The sequence below is a fragment of the Microtus pennsylvanicus genome, chromosome 20 (assembly GCF_037038515.1).
Source record: "Microtus pennsylvanicus isolate mMicPen1 chromosome 20, mMicPen1.hap1, whole genome shotgun sequence".
Lineage (NCBI taxonomy): Eukaryota > Metazoa > Chordata > Mammalia > Rodentia > Cricetidae > Microtus > Microtus pennsylvanicus.
Window position 1 is genome coordinate 38,860,795 of NC_134598.1, and position 17,671 is coordinate 38,878,465.

The following is a 17,671-nucleotide window of genomic DNA, read 5'->3' on the forward strand; positions in this document are numbered from 1 at the left end:
CATGGTTGCAAAGTGTTTTATACATACAAACACATTGTCCTGTGATTGGGAAGCACAGTAAGCTAAATAAATGATTTACCATTATCTGTTGATGGTGATTATTAGTAGATTCTTATTATTAATAAGGGAGAGGGGAGGGAGGGAGGGAAAAAAGGAGGGAGGGACAGAGAGACAGAGAGAGAATGGGAGGGGTAGCCTTAAGGTTGATTGAGTTGATGAAGGTTTGTGGGGGACACATCAGGCATCCCCTTTCAAGTCCCATTAGGGTTGACAATGGTAATAGAACACAGTTAAGAACTATTATGCAAAGATTCAATGGCAGTCTTCTTTCTTGGGACCACTCTTCATTTTCCTCCACACTGAGAGGCAAAACGGCTCAGTAGGTACCAATAACAGGCATAGTAATTCCCATCCTACAGAGTCACCCCGAAGGGAACACAGTGAAGTATACACAGTCCTTGGCACATAGGGCACAGTCTGTCAATGGGAGTTTCTATCAATATATTCTAGTTGCTTTCTTCACTACGCTTGCAGGTGCGATGCAAAGAGATGCAGGAACTGGTGGGGTGGGTGGGCAGCTGGATGAGCAAGGAATCCCCGCTCTGCCATTCTTGGACAGCTTTACACAGAGTCCTGTCTATCCTGGGGTCCACATTTTCAGAGCCAGCCACTTGGCTCCTAGGAGAGAATAGATGGAGTGGTATAGCTTTTGATGGGAGCCTGAGATAGGTGACCCCCATTAACTTAGGCCTTTGTTCCCCAAATTAGCCAGACCAGCAGCCCCACTGCTTATCCTTCCACCCAGTCAGTAGGAAAACCCGTCTTTTAGGTCAGAGAGAGGAAGGTCTTGGTTTGATTGATGGTGGTTGGATTGGTAGAGGAGGGTGGAAGGTTGTGGAGAGAGACATGGGCTGCTCGGGGATATCTTGTCCTTCTCTGAATATGTTGATTCTAGCAGACGTGTGATTCCTAGAGATGCTTGCCCTGGAACTATTACTGTTTAAAGTTTGTGCTGCTGAGGTCCCCATTGCTAACGAAAAAGGGTGGGCCATGGGGAGGAAGAAAAGTGACAACCTCACATGCTTGGAAGAGGTGTACTCTGTCTGCCTTGGTTTTGCAAACACTGATCAACCTTCCCAAAAGAGATACACTTTATGACTTCTTTCTCAGGACTCAACATACATTTGTGGATCTGTGAGCCAGTTCCCAAGCACCTATAGCCTGCTCTTTTCCTTTTTGTGGTCTGTAGATTGGAACCAGGGCATTCTGGGCAAGTCTTTCTATCATCCTTCTACACCCAAGTCTCTAGTCAGTTTCTTAGAAACTTTGTGTTGAAATATTATCGACTCCTTAATTAACCTCTTCCTATCTCTTTTAATCTCCATGTCCTCAGGAGCAGAGAACTCAGACGACCTAGGGAACATCAGAGGTTGAGTCAGGCAGGGCCTCCACCCTCTAGTCTCTGGCAGCACTTATGACCCTCGGCGATTTGTTCTCTGGTGCTAAACTCCACCTTGTCTCCCTGCTAGACTGCAGTCTGTGGAAGCAGGATATTGGGCTTGTATTTCTTGCTATCATCCCTACCAAGCATTCATGCTTCCAGACACCAGCCTAGGTCATGTCCAGGCTGGCTCAGCTGCTGGAGGACATTGGGTGAGTGGCCACTCTCTGGCAGGAATAAAGAGAGCCTGTGTCCAGCATGGTCCATCTCAAAGCTGCCATTTGAAAGTGGAGGGAAAGGCTAGATGTAATATCAGCTCTAAGTCTTCTGTTGCTGTTGAAGTCTTGGACACCCACCAACCTTCTTGTTCCCCATGGTCCCTGCCTCGGCCAGTGGAATGCCTCCAGGGAAGACCTTACTGCCAAATAGGAAAGCACAGAATAACACACATCCAAGTTGCACAGGACAAACTAAAGCAAATGAAGTTATAATAATTCACGAGCCAAATAGGTAGATTTGGGGCTGGCAAGCAATTTGACTTGGAAGGGCTGTGTATCTATTTGGGAGTACAGGATGTTGTTTAATTTTAGTTCAGCTCCAGAGAAAACATTGGTGTGGCCTCTACCCTGGCCATATCTGCTTCTGCCCCCATCTCTCTGGAGCACAGATACCGCCTTGTTTGGCAGGTGCCACTAGATCACTGTTGGGTTATTTGTAGTGACAAGACTGATGGCAGAGATGCTTCAGCCTGAAGGCCTCATGCACATTAGTTCTGGGTTACCTCAAGTCTGTTTCCCTACCCTTCTCCATGATTTTTACAAGGCTGAGGTATCTGAATGAGTTTTCCTTTACTTTTGTCGCAGACAGGAACCTCTCCTCTACCCTAATGCCATGGAAGGTTGACAGGTCTTAACTGATTGGGCTCTAGGGTAGACAAATACCAAGTGAGGTTCTGCTGGTGGGCTCAGTGCTAGTGGCAGTGAGGAAAGATGCATGATACTTGGGGTGGATCACATTCTGTTCTTGGTGCTTGTTCTTGGTCCTCATGGCAACTTTCAGACGACTGCTTTCATCACTCCCAATTTATGCATTAGGAAACTAAGGCCAGAGAGATTTAGTAAATTACCTATGGTCACATGGCAACCGTGCTGAGATTTGACTCCATACTAGAGCTTGCCAAGCCCAGGTCTTTATGGTGTTCTTCCACTAATTATAAGTGTGTCACTTGTAATCAATGTGAGTGGCATTAGATCAAGAAAGCCGGAGAGATTTTAGGAGAAAGAGCTGTAGTGAGGCTGCATAGTAATAGTAGGATTTGAACTCTGATGTAACTCTCTGAGAATAAAAACTCTATGTTTTCTCTAAACTGTCACCAGATGAAAAACTTCCAAGCTCAGGCCATTTCAGGGTAAGAAAAGATTTGGCTGATCTTTTGTGCAGAAGCTTCCAGAAGTACCCAGCTTTATAGAGCAAACTTGCTTAGGACATTTTATGTCTAAATCAAGGTGAGCTCTTCACAAAGCCAGGAAAGGCTAGATGCTGCTATTTAAAGAAATCTCTCTTGCCGTTTTCCTCTTAGGCAAAACCTTACTCCCTGGTTTATCATCTGGGTAAATGAAGCTGCTGAATATTAAGTCAATTCAGTTCCTCAAGAAGGAGAATCAATTGTCAAGTCCAGGTGATCTGCCTTCTGCCCAGCAGCTGGGCTGCCCCAGCGTGCCCCTAAGGTTATGGTAGATGAAAGAGTCTCTGGGGGCCTCTGGGAAGATGGCCTTCTGCCTGATACTGATGGTCTTGCAAAATGAGACATGAGAAATGGAGGCAGAGCCTTGAGGGATGTTGTTCTGGAGCCTTGTCAATGTCTGGCTTTACAGCAGACCTGGAAAGAGCCACTCACCCCTCTTAACTTGAACTGCCTCAGCTCTGGAGCTGTTTTTGCTGTGGGATTTGTATTGCTAGGATGGTAAAAAAGGTCTAGAAGGGTCATTGATTCATTTAAGTTCTGATTTCATATCTAACCACAAAAGTGTGATCCAAGAAGCTGTAGAGGGATGGGAACTTCGTTCCTCATGAATGTGTTTGTAAGCAAGAAATACAGAAATATTATGGGATATCTACAATGTGGGTGTAGGGGGAGAATAAGGAATCCAGCAGAAGTGTGTGTGTGTGTGTGTGTGTGTGTGTGTGTGAGAGAGAGAGAGAGAGAGAGAGAGAGAGAGAGAGAGAGAGAGAGAGACCCTTTTACATGTGTAAAGAGTATTCAATTCAACAAGCATTTTTTGAATATTTACTCCAAAAGTGGGTTGGAATGAGTTGCATGTTTGCTCTACGTCTGACTGAAGGAGCTTGAGTTTGGAATGTCAATAGCATCTTAGAGCTGAAGAATCAGTAAAAATGCCTCCATTCTGCAGTGCCCTAGCTTCTGCTGCTGCGCTGTCCCCCTGCAGTAGCTCCCACCTTTCACAAGTTCTTAGAATCGAGGGATCTCCCCCACATCCACACCGAGAATGACCCACTTTCTGCAGGTCTCGTTTCCTCATTGATGGCTCTGCGTGGCTGGCATTAAAAACCCCTGAAGACTGCTTAGGAGAGACCTTACAGTCTAGTAGAAACAGAAGGGACTGTCTCTTAACCAATCGAGTCTCACCAAGGAGTGCCAGACCCTGCACAACTGGAGATGGCATACTCTGATTGTAGGAGAAAGTTGAGAAAGTAAATAATGACTAATACTGTTGAGTATAGTAGGTGTACACCAAGGATGCCTATTGTAGCAGTCCTTCTATTTTTGATGCCAAGGATGATGATTCTAATAGCATTTATCTAAAGGTACATCAAAGGCAAGGATGTGTTTCACCTGCTTTGTTTCACCTAATTACTCCAGTTCAGAGGATCTGGACTATTGTAAATCTTGATCTAGGGATGAATCAAAGTTCCCTACTTGTCTTGTGTCACAATACCCATGAACAGTGGGGCTGGGATGGGAACCACTCATTAGGTAGGCCCCCTCCGACCTAGACTTGGTTGCAATTCCTTGCTTAGTGGTGGGCCCTGTGGGCAATCAGAATGCTAACTTGGGGTGCTGAGGGAGCAGGAGTTCATCACATCTCTGTGGATGGGCCAGGACATAAAGAACTCCTGGTGAGATAGAGGATCAGGAAGAGTTCCCCTTCCAGGTGTGGCTCAGGCCTTTCTAACCCCCTTCCCTCTCTGTCTTGCTCTCTCTACAGTGATCCGAGCCAAAGTGGTGGGAAAGAAGCTGGTGAAGGAGGGGCCTTTTGGCACACTGGTCTACACCATTAAGCAGATGAAGGTGAGTGACATCATCACTGGCCCCAGGAGAGATCTTGGGGGTTTGCCAGAAGAGTCATGGCCAAAGGAGGCCAAATGGTTGGAACTATAATGTGTGTTGGCTCAGTGTAGCCCCAGGGAGCTGCTGAGGCAGCAGGAAGAGATGGTGGCTGCTTGCTCCAAAGCCAGCACAGGCAGATTCATTCATAGGTCTTTGTTGGGCGGCTGAGCCTTGGAACCAGATGGCAGATAGCTTTGTTACTTGTTGACTGTGAGACCTCAGTACAGTTGCTGCCCTTCTTTGGCCTGTCTAAGACCTACAAGATCATAATCTTGGACCACGTGGTCCCTAAGAACCTTTGTGAGCTGAGTTGTGTTGTATGCACAGAGCCAGCCCTGTCACTAAGGTTACATGATAGGTGTCCTTTCCTCCAGTCTTCACACTGAATGAGTGCTGGGCACAGGGCCCCCTCTCTGTTTCCCAGCTTTGGTTGCCTGCCTGTATTATATACAGTCCATTAGGAATATTTGCTAAGCATATTCATACCATCAGACCATTCACCAAAGCCCATGAATGTTCCTAAGTATGCCAGGGTAGTCCAAGGAAAACAGAGAACCCGTGTCCTGGCCCTGTTTCTAATCCTAAAGAGCCCACTGACTTTGGCCTTGTGCTTTTCCAGGCCATACTGTTACCATTGATTGGTAGTGCGCTGTTGGGCTTGGCACCTCATTGTTCAAGCATCCTAATGGATAGGGTCTTTTCTAAGCAGGAACTGACAGTAGCTGCTGGACTCATGTTCTTATGTTTGCCTCGATGGAACTGAGGACTGGGGCTTCAGCTTGAATAACTCAGCTGTTCCTCGGCCCCTGCGCTTTTATAAAAGCGCCTTGCTATATGCAGATTCCTGTGTTTGCAGTCTGTGAGCCCACCAGGCTTCTTGTTTCTACCTTGGGATTGTAGTTATATGCAGGGAGAAGAGACATGCACTGACAACTTCAAGATGGGATGTGCTGAAGTCCTTGTGAGCTGCTACCTCTTTACTCATTGCTAGTTTTTGCACCCTTGGATATTAGGGAGTGTGGTGGGGGGGGTCTGACATTCAGTAGGCAGATCTTGGAGAATGCTTCCTATCTAATAAAAGAGATGAAGGTGAGACCCAAAGGTCTGAAGAAAAATCCACAGAAAGGACAAGTGTTAAGGACCAGGTTGGACTTGACTTGGGGTTGAGGGGTGATTCACCCCTAGGTGGAGCCCAGCTATCCTAGAAGCTGACCTTTAGGCCTCTTTATTCCCTCCAGAGGCCTGTGGCTAGATGCACTAATTCTGTGGAACCTGTTGCTCTGGCTTCAATTGTGGAAACACTCCCAGGCTCTTGGTTATGTAATGTTCAGAGTCAGCCCTGGCCAGATGCCCTTGGCTGCCTGGGCTTGGTCATGAGAGCAGCTTATGTCTTCAGACAGCTGGGAGGCCAGGAATGGGTGGAGGTGGGAAGCTCCTTTGCAACCTCTGGCACTGAGGAAAGGGAAGCCAGAGCTTCTGGCTGCAGTGGAGGCCCCTTCCCCGCCTGCCCTGCTGCTTTGTCCAGAAACTTTGAGGTTGCTGCAGAGACATAGCTGCGGGGCAGGAATTCCTAAACTGGCTTGCCTTCCTTCCTGCCTTCAGGGTGTAGAGGACCAAGTTACCAGAGGCCTTTCTGTGGCAGAATGTCCCTGGTGTGTGTCACACCCACAAGTGGGAGTTGTTTAGAGGCAAACTAACTTGTACTTTCACCCACCAGCCTGTCAGCACACCACTCCCAGGCTGGCTTGCTCAGACTCTCTGTTCACTGTCCTTCAGCTGGGCATCCAATGTAGGGCTCTTTCCCTTATTCAATGGGAAGTGATGTGCCAAGAGTCGTGTATTTAATTAAGGGCATATATGAGTTTCAAGTTGAGGGGCTAGGGCACCTTTCCTAATTGTGTGTGGCTCTTGATGTGCAGCCTGCCGAAGGTATAACAGGAGATTCTTTGGAGGGCAGCTTGTTTCTCAGTCTTATCTAATGTCTTTCATTAGTTCTAACTCTGGTGTTTCCAGCCCTGAGTTTTGACCCACAAACTGGTCAATGCTTTCTTTATCTAGAGATACCTTCTGCCTTCCTGTCAGAGCAGGTACCAGTTGGGAATGGGCGTCTGCCCATTCACCACCATCCTCCTCAGCCTCCTCTGTGCTTAGCACTGGACTGTAAGATGGGGAGACAAGGACATGCTTGTCACAGTTAACATGACGCTAGCAAGTAACACTTGGAAGTAATGTAACAGTTAAGATTGTATGAGTAGAAAGTGACAAACTATAGGGTCTTTACCACGGGGGTCTTGGAGGACAAGGAAATAACAAAGTAGAGACCTACAAGCAGACTGAATGCTCATTTCTGCCTACTGTGGGGGCTTCCCTCACCTGCTCATGTCTAGTTCCCTCGGGGGACTTAAAAGGCCAGGTTGCCAGTTCTTTATCACTTGTTCTAAGTGTGATTGGCTGGGTGGGAAGCACATAGTGTTTGGGAAAATCACTGATGGACTTCTGGTGATGAGGAAAATTGAGAATGTTCCCACTGGCCCTAACAATAAACCCAAACTGCAAGTGGTAATCTCACAGTGTGGGGAAATGTAATCTAGACCAAGACTGAACCAAGTCTTCTGTGTTGGGTGACACTCTCCCTTGAGTCAGACAAGCTGGACTGACCTCTGCCTCCACAATGTATGAACCAGGAAGTATCACAAATCAAAACCAAGATCTTATTTAAATTTTGAACTGTAAATAAAAGATTTAAAAAAAAAAAAGGCCAGGTTGGAGTTGCTGGTGTGTGATCTAACAGGTGACTGGTAGAGAAAGTGAGTGACAGCCAAGCCTGCAAGACTGGCGTTGGTCTCTAGAGGTTTTGTATTGTGGATTACCCCAGAGGATCAGACACGGAAGCCAGGCAGCCCTGGAGCAGGACTGGAGGAACTTAGAGAACAGAGAACAGAAAGTCAGCACATCTAACCTCTGGGGGCAGGCACACAGCCTTCTCTTGGACATACCTTGAGTGCACACAGACCCATAGTGTGGGAGTGAGGGGGGTAAGGCTATAAGAATATGGAGGGAACTTATTGTAAACCCGTACATAGAGATTAGCCGGGATTGAGCTGTGGTGCAAATGTGGAAGTTTCCAGAACTGGCCTCTGTCCTTTGTGGGGGCCTTATCTCCCATCGGGACCATGGGAAAGCAGTTTGTTTTGCCAGGGGCTATTGTTTGTACAGCACTGACTTACTTTCAGGCAGGCTGCAAGGGACAACACGTGGGGGACATTATGTCCCAGTTGGTCCCAGGGGGACATGTGCTGGTCATATGCTTTGCCTGTCCTAACTGGGGGCAGGACGGATCTGCTGGGCAGCTGGAATGTGCTGGGTCCTTTCCTCAGCAGTTTGTCTAAGCAAAAAGAGCCAGCAGGGCTTCCTCCAGCTGCAAGACCCTCTGACCTTCAGACCTCAGGGAGCCATTGTCCTCCAAAGCCTGAGACCCTTACAGTACAAGATCTTATCTAGCTTTTGCTGGAACCTTCTGTGTTGTCAAGCTCCATCGACTAAATGCTTAGTAGAAATATTTGCCAAAACCCAAATCCTTATGAGCAGTTAGTCAGTGAAACTTGTTCTTTTATAGGTCATGGTGATGGTACCTCATTCACATAAGAGTCTTAAATGTGTTTCCTGTGGAGCCTGAGTGGTCGATACAACCACCATCTAACAAGCCATTGACCTAGTCTGACTCTCCAGCCCTGATCCCCCATGGTGTAACTGAACTGCAGAAGGGGTCTACTCCAACCCATCAGGACAGTGCACTCTATAAACAAGGAGAGGCCTCTGGACTGTGTAGCTTCAACAGACGGCTTTGTGCCCTGCTACCCTTTTGCCAATTAGAAGATGAGGACTGAAAAAGAGCCCATCAGGCTCAGTGGGGTATTTGTGAGGCACCAGTGGAGTATACTGTCTGGCTTGTATTAATTACCTGGATAATTAATAGTTCATGCTAGGGATATTTTTCTATTGTGAGGCTCTTAGGGGAGGACCAGTGACAACCAGGCATTCAAGGCCCCTTGAGAGGTAAGGATCAGGCCAGGTCTGAGTGTCCGCCTCCACCTTCCCTGGCTCACAGTTGATTGCATGTGGCCTCAGTAGATCAGGACTTGTGTGACACAGATGGACTCATTCTAGAATTGCAGACTGTAGTCAGTCTCTGTCAGAGTCACAGCAAGTACTCCAAGCACATGCTGACGAAGGACCCACGGGAGTTAGAAATAGAAGAAACTGCTCATTGTGAGGAACCCTGGGTCCTTAACTTCAAAGGCCGAAAGGGGAAGTGGTAACAGGTGACCTTTTAGACCACAGACCATGGGTTGTCTAGCTGGACTTTTTGTTGCTGTTTACCAACGGTACGACTACAGACAAACTTGTGAGCCTGTCCAAGGCTCCTGTCTCTCAGGTCCTAGGCATTAGTGCCTAGATATTTTAGCAATCTCCTAAATTCAGTGTTGTCACTAACATTGGGCCCGGATCTCTCTGTACCCAAGGCTCTTCTACATATCACAGGAAGATTATCAACATCCCTGCTCTGTCCACTCTCCTGCCATTGTCTTGTGTTTCAAATGTTTCCAAGGGGGTGTAGCCTTGCCTCTGGTTTAGAGTGACTGGATTCAGCCACCTAGATGAATTTTACATGGTTTAGTCTAGAAATAAGAATATGCTTAATTAAGAAGTTTTGATTTTTTTTCACATTCATGTATATGTGATTCATCTTGCGTAAAGGAACTCAGTGCCACCCCAGAAGCAGAGTAGAGTTTTTGGTACCCACTCTCCAGGCTCTTGTGAGGATGCTGCAAGGATGCTGCTATGTATGACGTCAGTGTGTCAAAGAGATGTCATGTGAAGACCAGCTGGCGGGCTAGCTATCACCTTGAAACTGGCATGGAGCACATGGAACTTTTCATAATAGCTGCTTTGGATCTGTGAAGGGGTATTGTAGTTGAGCGAAAAATAGGTAGAAGAGTAGGGTAGGGCAGCTGAATGAGACATGGACCTGGCCCAAGGAAAAGAATAGATGTCCTTCTCTGGTGTGCAGGGAACCCTGTGGTGGTGAGTTAATAGCCTGCCACTGACAGGCTGTGCGGGGGATCCAGAAACTCATATGCTACACAGCAGCATGCTGATTGTGCCTGGGACCCTTTCTCATGATCATGTTCCATTTTGCCCACAGATGTACCGAGGCTTCAGTAAGATGCCCCATGTGCAGTACATCCACACGGAAGCCTCTGAAAGTCTCTGTGGCCTTAAGCTAGAGGTCAACAAATACCAGTACCTGCTGACAGGTAAGAGTCACTGGGAGCACCAAGGCACTCTTCCCTTGCTCTGCATCTGCCACAACCCCACAACCCCGAGTCAGTGGCATCCCGAGGGTCATAGCCATGTGTCTCATGAAGTGAAGGGTCTATCTTGCTTACCCAGTACTGGCTGGCAGCCTTGGCTCCATTGTGCACCTGCCTGTGTCCTGATTTTGTCTTGATTTTGTGGTATCTCGGCTTTAACACAACTAGAAAGCACTTGTCAGTCAATATGTCTTATGCCATTGGTTTGTCTTATGTCACAGACCGCTCTCTAGGCTGTCATTGCAACATGCAAAACCCTAAGGAATCTGAGACCTGATGGCTTTGAGACCGTCAGCGTAAAGCTCAATATCTTAAGATCCAGTATCATTTGGAAAACGGGCCAGAGTTCATGTCTGAAGGGGTTGGGGAAGGTATCACCAACCCAGGGTCAGTGCCTGGCCCTGGCAGTACAGGGCTCTGACTAAATGCCTATTCCCCTGCCTCCTATCCCACTTCAGGCCGTGTCTATGAAGGCAAGATGTACACAGGGCTGTGCAACTTTGTGGAGAGGTGGGACCAGCTCACACTGTCCCAGCGCAAGGGGCTCAATTACCGCTATCACCTGGGTTGCAATTGCAAGGTGAGTTCTGTAGGGTCAGTCTGGAAGCATTAGTTCCTGCTGTGTAGGGACAGAGAGCCTACTGGAGGTAGTGCAGGGATGGTAAGGAATGCTGCCCCGAGGCAAGGCAGGCAAGGAAGCTCTGAAGAAAGCCTTTGTTTGTTTTCCCTTACTGAATGGTGCCTACTTGGCATCTGCTGGGTTATGAGGGCTCTTCAGCATCTCAGCCCCTCCCAGATGTTCAAGGCTATGATAGGTACAGGAACTTTCCCTGGAGGATTCTGCCAGGCTGTCCTAAGTAGGTTCACTCTGAAGGCTGACTCACTGGAGTCCCTGCCCAGGTGGGCAAGCTGGCTGAGGCTTGCTGACATCAGCTGCTGCTTAACACCTCTCTTCAACTGGGTCCAGTCCCTTCCCCAAGTACAAAGCCATGGGAGGGAGTTGAGTCACTCTCTCCCCTCATCCCCAGAATAATCTCCTGTGCTCTTAATTACTTAATTGTTCATTATACAGGCAAGAAATAAGGGCTCAGAGATCTTTGCTCTGTGATCCTGGGTTATATAGCTTGCTGAGTCTGACTTCCAACCCAAGGCTACTGAACTCTAAAGTGCATTGCTTTCATCTTTCTAATTCCTTCATTTCCTACAACAGTGGCAGTCTCCCCTTCCCACATCTAGTCTGGGACTCATACATTTTGTGACCTGGAACAAGCTAAGTCTCTTTATTTATAGAAGGGAGTTAGAACTGCACCAAAAGTTTAGAGGGACTGTTTCTGGTACCCAGCAGATACTCAAGGGTGTGAGCTAGTCGCTAGTGTAACTATACTGTCAGCATTAAAGAGCAGGGGCCCCAGAGTTTGAATCCAGGCTGGGCCTGCCATGGTGCAGTACCCTAACTATGGTTTGTGTATCACTGCAGATCAAGTCCTGCTACTACCTGCCTTGCTTTGTGACCTCCAAGAATGAGTGTCTCTGGACCGACATGCTCTCCAATTTTGGCTATCCCGGCTATCAGTCTAAACACTACGCCTGCATCCGGCAGAAGGGTGGCTACTGCAGCTGGTACCGAGGATGGGCCCCTCCAGACAAGAGCATCAGCAACGCCACAGACCCCTGAACGCAGACCTGTCCCACCTCACCTCCTTCCCATCCCACTGAGCCTCCCGGACACTAACTCTTCCCAGATGATGACAATGAAATTAGTGCCTGTTTTCTTGCAAATTTAGCACTGGGGACACTTAAAGTCTCTGCTGTCTATGGAGTTGATTTGGAACTACCCTTCTGGTCCTGCCCCTCCCCCTTCTTTTTTGGTTTTGACATCACCCATTTCTAACTGGGAATCTCTGGTGCCAAGCCAGAAAGAAAGAGCACGTATACTCCTCTTCTTCATGATATATAATCTATATTTTTTTAGGAAAACAAAAATTGAAAAATTCTATGCCGTTTGGGCATTTAATAGCTACTCCTTTTTCTTCCTCTCTAGACCCACATCCAGTTACACTTCTTCATCCTAGTATACAAAGAGTATAGATAAGGAAGTTGGCACAGGTCCAACTGTTTCCCAGTCAGTCAAGGACAGCAAGCAGACAGACACCAGGTATTTGAAAGACCTTAACCACAGAGGATAGACAACTGTGTATCTGGATCAGATGGTCTGTCTGTTCGTGTCTGCTTGTCGGAGTGAGGGAGGGAAGGGGCAAATGGCAGGAGCAGGTCTGAGGTGACACACAGTTCCCCAGCCCTGTGATACTTGGGTTGATTAGATCTTTCAATCCCGGAGCAAGCATATGTCAGAGTAATAGAGCTTTCTGAGTTCATGAAGACTTAAGCATCTGCCCGAGTTGAACATGTCTGTCTGTACAAAAATTCAGACAAAGTGTTGGGACGAACATCTTTTCTTTCGTGCCTCCCATGAGAGACATCCTCCTGGGAATTCTTGGGGAAGTTTGGCTCGAAGCTTGCCAATGTGTAATCTGAAGAAACATACACCAGACACTATCCACAGATATAGTCAAGTAGATCTGGGTAGAGGATACTATTTCCAAAGTAGTGTTTAGCTCATCTAGGGGGACGTGTTTATATACACATTTTCATATACCCATAGGGGATTATGAGCTAATTTTTATAGGACACAGAATTCTATTCAATGCTGTTAAATATGCGAATCGTTTAATCTCTTTTCTTTTTATTGTTTGATGGGAAATTGTGACATTCCAAGTTGACTTTTTTTTTCCATTTGAATTAAAATTTTGAAACTCCGAAAACCCTCAACACCCTCTTGTCCCTATAACTGGGGTCATCTGACCTCTCACCTCCTTTCTTCCTTCTGCTTAGTGTTTGGGTGCCCTTCACTTAATTGCCTTACTGGCCATCTGATGGCAGGTGAGTGTGAGAGCAGGTTAGGGGTCTCCACACGAGAGGGACAGTTGCCTAGCGTCCTGCTTCGGTGGAATGCCTCCTCTCCTGGATCTGGGGACAGCATACTCTTCTTCCCCAGCTCAGGAGTGGGTGAGCATTACCTCCTGAGGTGGTCACCTCTCAGAATGAACACGGTTGGTCACTGAGGGAGCCAGGCTCTGCCATCAAACTATAGGCCTCTTTTTGTGTTGTATTTTTGTTTTTAAAATAAAACTATAATATAAATTTTCCTATTAAATAAGGTTATTTTAAGTTTTAGTGTCAAAAATGCATTGCCGATAGTAGATGATAATGTGTATTTTACAGAGTCTGAGGTGGTAAGGTGGTGGTGACATTTAACACAGTTACTCTGTCTCTTTTCAGATTATGGGTATTTATCCTCTATTAGTATCATATCTTCAGTTCATTCCACATTAGGAGACATAGTTACCAATTATAAGTAGAAAGAGAGAGAAAGAAGCCAACACGTTCCAGCGTCTGCCCCCCCACCCCACCCCACATACACCTGCTTTGGAGCAGGAAGACAGTTCAGGCGATGGGTGTCAAGTTTCCTTGTGGTTGATTTCATTTCCCCTGTGCTCACAGGGAACAGAAGGCACAACCCTTCCCATGATGTGGAGCAAGAGGAGCTGAGGTCAGCAAGCCAGTGGTTCTTAAGGGGTGACTTATTGTTTGGGGTTCTTTGCTTCAACCTTAGAGTCTCCTAACATGGAGCTCCCGATTTACCCAGCTCAAGTGCTCTCCCGTGTGCGCACGCGTGTCTCTTCCAAGAGGCCTTTAGCCATTCTCAATCCTGTGTAATAACCTCACTCCTAGAGGGAGAACCCTAAGGTGAGGCCTGAGGGTGAGACACCTGATGCTAACCCGTTAATCAGATGGCAGAACCGTGGCCGCAGTTGGCTGTGGAGGCCCTGGCGAGAAGTTCTGGGCAAAGAGGGATTCTGGAAAGTCACGTCATCGGAGGGAGGTTTTTGAGCTTTCTATAAGCTATAGCTTTGTTTATTTCACCTGTTCACTTATTGTATAATTTAAAATCATTTATGTAGCAGAGACAATTTGGTATTTCAATCATATCATGAATGTTTTATTTTGCTAAAATCATGTGCCATGCGTAGGCTGTCAGTGTACACTGTGTCTAAGAGAAGAAAGAGAAAGAAAGAAAGGAACCCCCATGCCTTTTCCTGATTCAAATTCTACAGTAGAATGGAGGGTAGAATACTGAGACGCAAGCATTCAGCTAGACTGGAGTTCAAGGAAATAGAAGGTACTAGAAGCAGCCTCCTCCAGCCTCCTCCCCCGTAGAATCCCAAGGGTGGGAAGGAGAAGAAGAAAACAAAACAGAAACAAAAGCACACTGATGTCCTTGTCCTGTATCAGCTACCCCTGGGTCACCTGCCACCCACTTCCCAAGACCCTTTCTTCTTCTCACCCAGGAAGCTATGGTTTCTGCAAAGTCCGTGACCATGGCAACTGTGACACCAAGCTCTCTTTGTCTCATCCAGGCATCTTTTCTTATACATAGGCTTTTGCTTCCCAGGACTGCACTCAGCTGTAGCCAGGGTGGGGAGCATAAAGAAACCCCAGTACCTACCTTCTCCAGTCCTAACCCTGCCAAACAAACCCTGTTTCATGTTGTGCTTCTTAAACAATAAAAGACACACAATGACTTTTGGGGATAGCTCTTTCTGGGAGAAAAATGTGGGTCCAGGAAGCATTACCCTTCCTTGCCTCACACTAAGGGGCAGTAGGTGGTTGGCTCCCAGCTACTTAAAGTTAAAAACATCACTCTAGTATTTGTATCAGAGAAAAATTTAAAAAAAAATCTAATCTAATGGCAGAAGCACAATGAAATGGGAAAAGGCAGGAGAGGTGGTCTCAACAGACTTAAGTTGGCTATTTAGATTGAGGAGGAGAGGACCTAAGAACATGACCATGCTCTGATGACAGGGGTACCTTAGATTCTCTATGACTACTTTTCCTCTAGCCAGTTGGCTGCGCTGAAGCCCAGTAATGACGAAGAGACACCAACCAGAGAAAACCCTGTCTAGAAGGAATGTATTTGTTGCTAAATTTTGTAGCACTGTTTACAGTTTTCCTCCATGTTATTTATGAATTTTATATTCCGTGAATGTATATTGTCTTGTAATGTTGCATAATGTTCACTTTTTATAGTGTGTCCTTTATTCTAAACAGTAAAGTGGTTTTATTTCTATCACACACCTGCTGTCTCTTGCCTTCTTGTGTCCTTTCGTGGTGGGTGATATTGGTATCGAAAAGGATCTGGCAAGCAGGTTCTGCCTGTCCTCCTCCACACTCCTGCACACAACCCCCTTCCACCCATGTCTACAGCTCGGGCCACCTTAACTAAACCCCTTTCGTGGCAACAGATTTCAAAAGAGTATCCTTAGCCCCTTCTGGCTGCTAACCCAGCATGAATTTCACTCCTTCACCCTACTGGCAGGATCCAGTGTTCAAAAGATTTCTTTTTATCTAATCACCTGTGGGTGAACAGGGCTGGGACCTGTCTCAGCCTAACTCATGTTTTCCTCTGAGAATTCCACGGCCAGGCCGGAGTGAGAGTAGAAGCTTGCCAGCGGCCATAGTTGATGATGGTGGAGTAAACGAAACCCTGAGTGAAGCTCCTAGTTGGGAATGCCAGGAATTCCTCAGGCCCTAGGACAACTGGGGAGCTACTCTCCACTACATAGGGCCACCTAACTGTGAGCCCTCCCTCGCCAGTGTTCCAGGTCATGGTCTTTGCCCCTGTTTGAAAAGCACCCACCATATGCCAGGCACAACATTAAACATAGACTTTCACAGATCCTTATCAACCTGCTTCTCTACCACTCTCAATGAGACTAAATTCTTGTCTAAAATCTAGTCAGGGTGGTGATTAGCAACCAACCATGCTTTAAAGTCAAACCCTGAAATATTTTAGTTAGTTTATACATTTTCTGTGTTATTCATACCTTGCCACTGTAGTGATCAAATACCCTGGAGAAATATCTTGTGGGGGGAGGATTTATTTTGCTTTGGTTCTTAGTTCACTGTGCCCAGGAGGTTGTGATAGGACCAGCAGCTTTCATCATGGTAGACCAGAAGTAAAAGAGAATACCTAAACCCCAGCCTTCCTCCATTTCCTTTAATCCCATCTGGGCCCCCATCTTCATAGATGGTGCTTCCCACATTTCAAGTTGGTCTTTCCTGGCTCAGTTAATCCTCTCTGGAAAGACCCTGACAGACACTGAGAAAGTAATCTGTGTGTTTTTCATTCCAATCAAATTAATAATTCAGATTTACCATTACACCACTCAGACCAACCAGACACGCTGGATTCTGTGACTGATGGGTACATACGGTAGAGAGACAACCCCAATGAGAGCCAAAACATCATGGATTCTGTGAGTAATATGTAGATACAGAAGACAGACAACCCCAATAAGTTCCTCAGACATCATGGATTCTATGACATATGGGTAGATACAATAGACAGACAACCCCAATGAGAGTCTCAGACATCCTAAATTCTGGGAGCGACGGGTAGATACAGTAGACGGACAAGCAGCAAGAGCCTCTGATTGACTAGATTGCTTCCACTGAAGCCTGCAGTCCTACCTGGCAGTGTCTTCAAACAGGCTTGTCCAGTTCAACAGTCAGAGCCTGAAATTCTACAATCAGACCACAGTCCCTAGTACAATGAGTACATTACTCTTGTTCCCTGAGATTCCTATTTCATGCAAGGCCAAGTGAGCTGACCATGCACCAATCACATAAGCAGGCACGATGTAGGCTGATTCCAGCAGCTCAAAACTCTTCTACCAAAATTCCAACTGTAGGCATTAGTCTTAAACCTTCCAAATAGTAGTAAAGTTACAAACTCTCAGGTTGGCCTAGTAGACTCCCAGAGATAACACAGGTGCACTTCAAAGAATGGAAATTGAACATATAAATACATTGCTCTTTAATAATCAGCTCAAATAAAATAGCACATATTTTATTAAAATTACAGTAGAAACCGGTCCCATGAAAAATTGTGCTGAAGGTAACATTTTACTATAAAAATATTTTTGTCCTTTATATTCAACCTCTGATTCCAAGGATGCCAGCTTAAGACGTCATTTGATGTGTCTCACAGAACGCCAAATACCTTTGTTACTTGCCCTACTGCCTGAAACTCCCCTGGAGAAGCTGAACCTTCCCCCAGGGAACACTAGACATTTCCACAAGCACAGGACATGAAGGCTCCTATGTGGAGAACAGATAACCAGGGAGCAAGCCGTGAGCTGCCCAGAGCTAGGGAGACAGACATGTAAGGTCATCCCACATCACGAAGATAAGCAGAGATTAAAAAGGCACTCACCATTGGCTTGTGGTTGGGGAAAAATGTTTGCTCCACGAGTGGAAACTTCTCAGGACCCAAAGAATGGAAGATCTTAATGAGCTGAGAGAACTGGGAAAGAAAAGGAGAGTTCATTCATTACCCAGTCAGGGTTTCCCACTCAATCCTGACCTTCAAGCATTTGTCCTGGG

General features: G+C 46.5%; 2 protein-coding genes across 6 annotated transcripts in view; one reads left to right on the forward strand and one right to left on the reverse strand.

Moving 5' to 3' along the window:
* Timp3 (TIMP metallopeptidase inhibitor 3) overlaps positions 1 to 15,358 on the forward strand; it is a 48,184-nt gene extending 32,826 nt beyond the window's left edge. The window contains exons 2-5 of the mRNA XM_075954801.1: positions 4,669 to 4,751; positions 9,997 to 10,108; positions 10,624 to 10,745; positions 11,643 to 15,358. Of these exons, the coding sequence (XP_075810916.1) occupies positions 4,669 to 4,751; positions 9,997 to 10,108; positions 10,624 to 10,745; positions 11,643 to 11,840 (515 nt within the window). The 3' untranslated portion in view covers positions 11,841 to 15,358. The remainder of the gene's footprint in view (positions 1 to 4,668; positions 4,752 to 9,996; positions 10,109 to 10,623; positions 10,746 to 11,642) is intronic.
* Syn3 (synapsin III) overlaps positions 1 to 17,671 on the reverse strand; it is a 382,057-nt gene that overhangs the window by 232,363 nt on the left and 132,023 nt on the right. For 4 of the 5 annotated variants that reach the window (XR_012908665.1, XM_075954797.1, XM_075954798.1 and 1 more), the window contains exon 6: positions 17,502 to 17,591. Coding sequence is in view for 4 of the 5 variants with exons in the window: in XM_075954797.1 (XP_075810912.1) it covers positions 17,502 to 17,591 (90 nt within the window). In the remaining variant the exon portion in view is untranslated. Of the gene's footprint in view, positions 1 to 17,222; positions 17,387 to 17,501; positions 17,592 to 17,671 lie in introns of those variants that run through there. The other variant, XM_075954799.1, reaches the window with a different exon arrangement.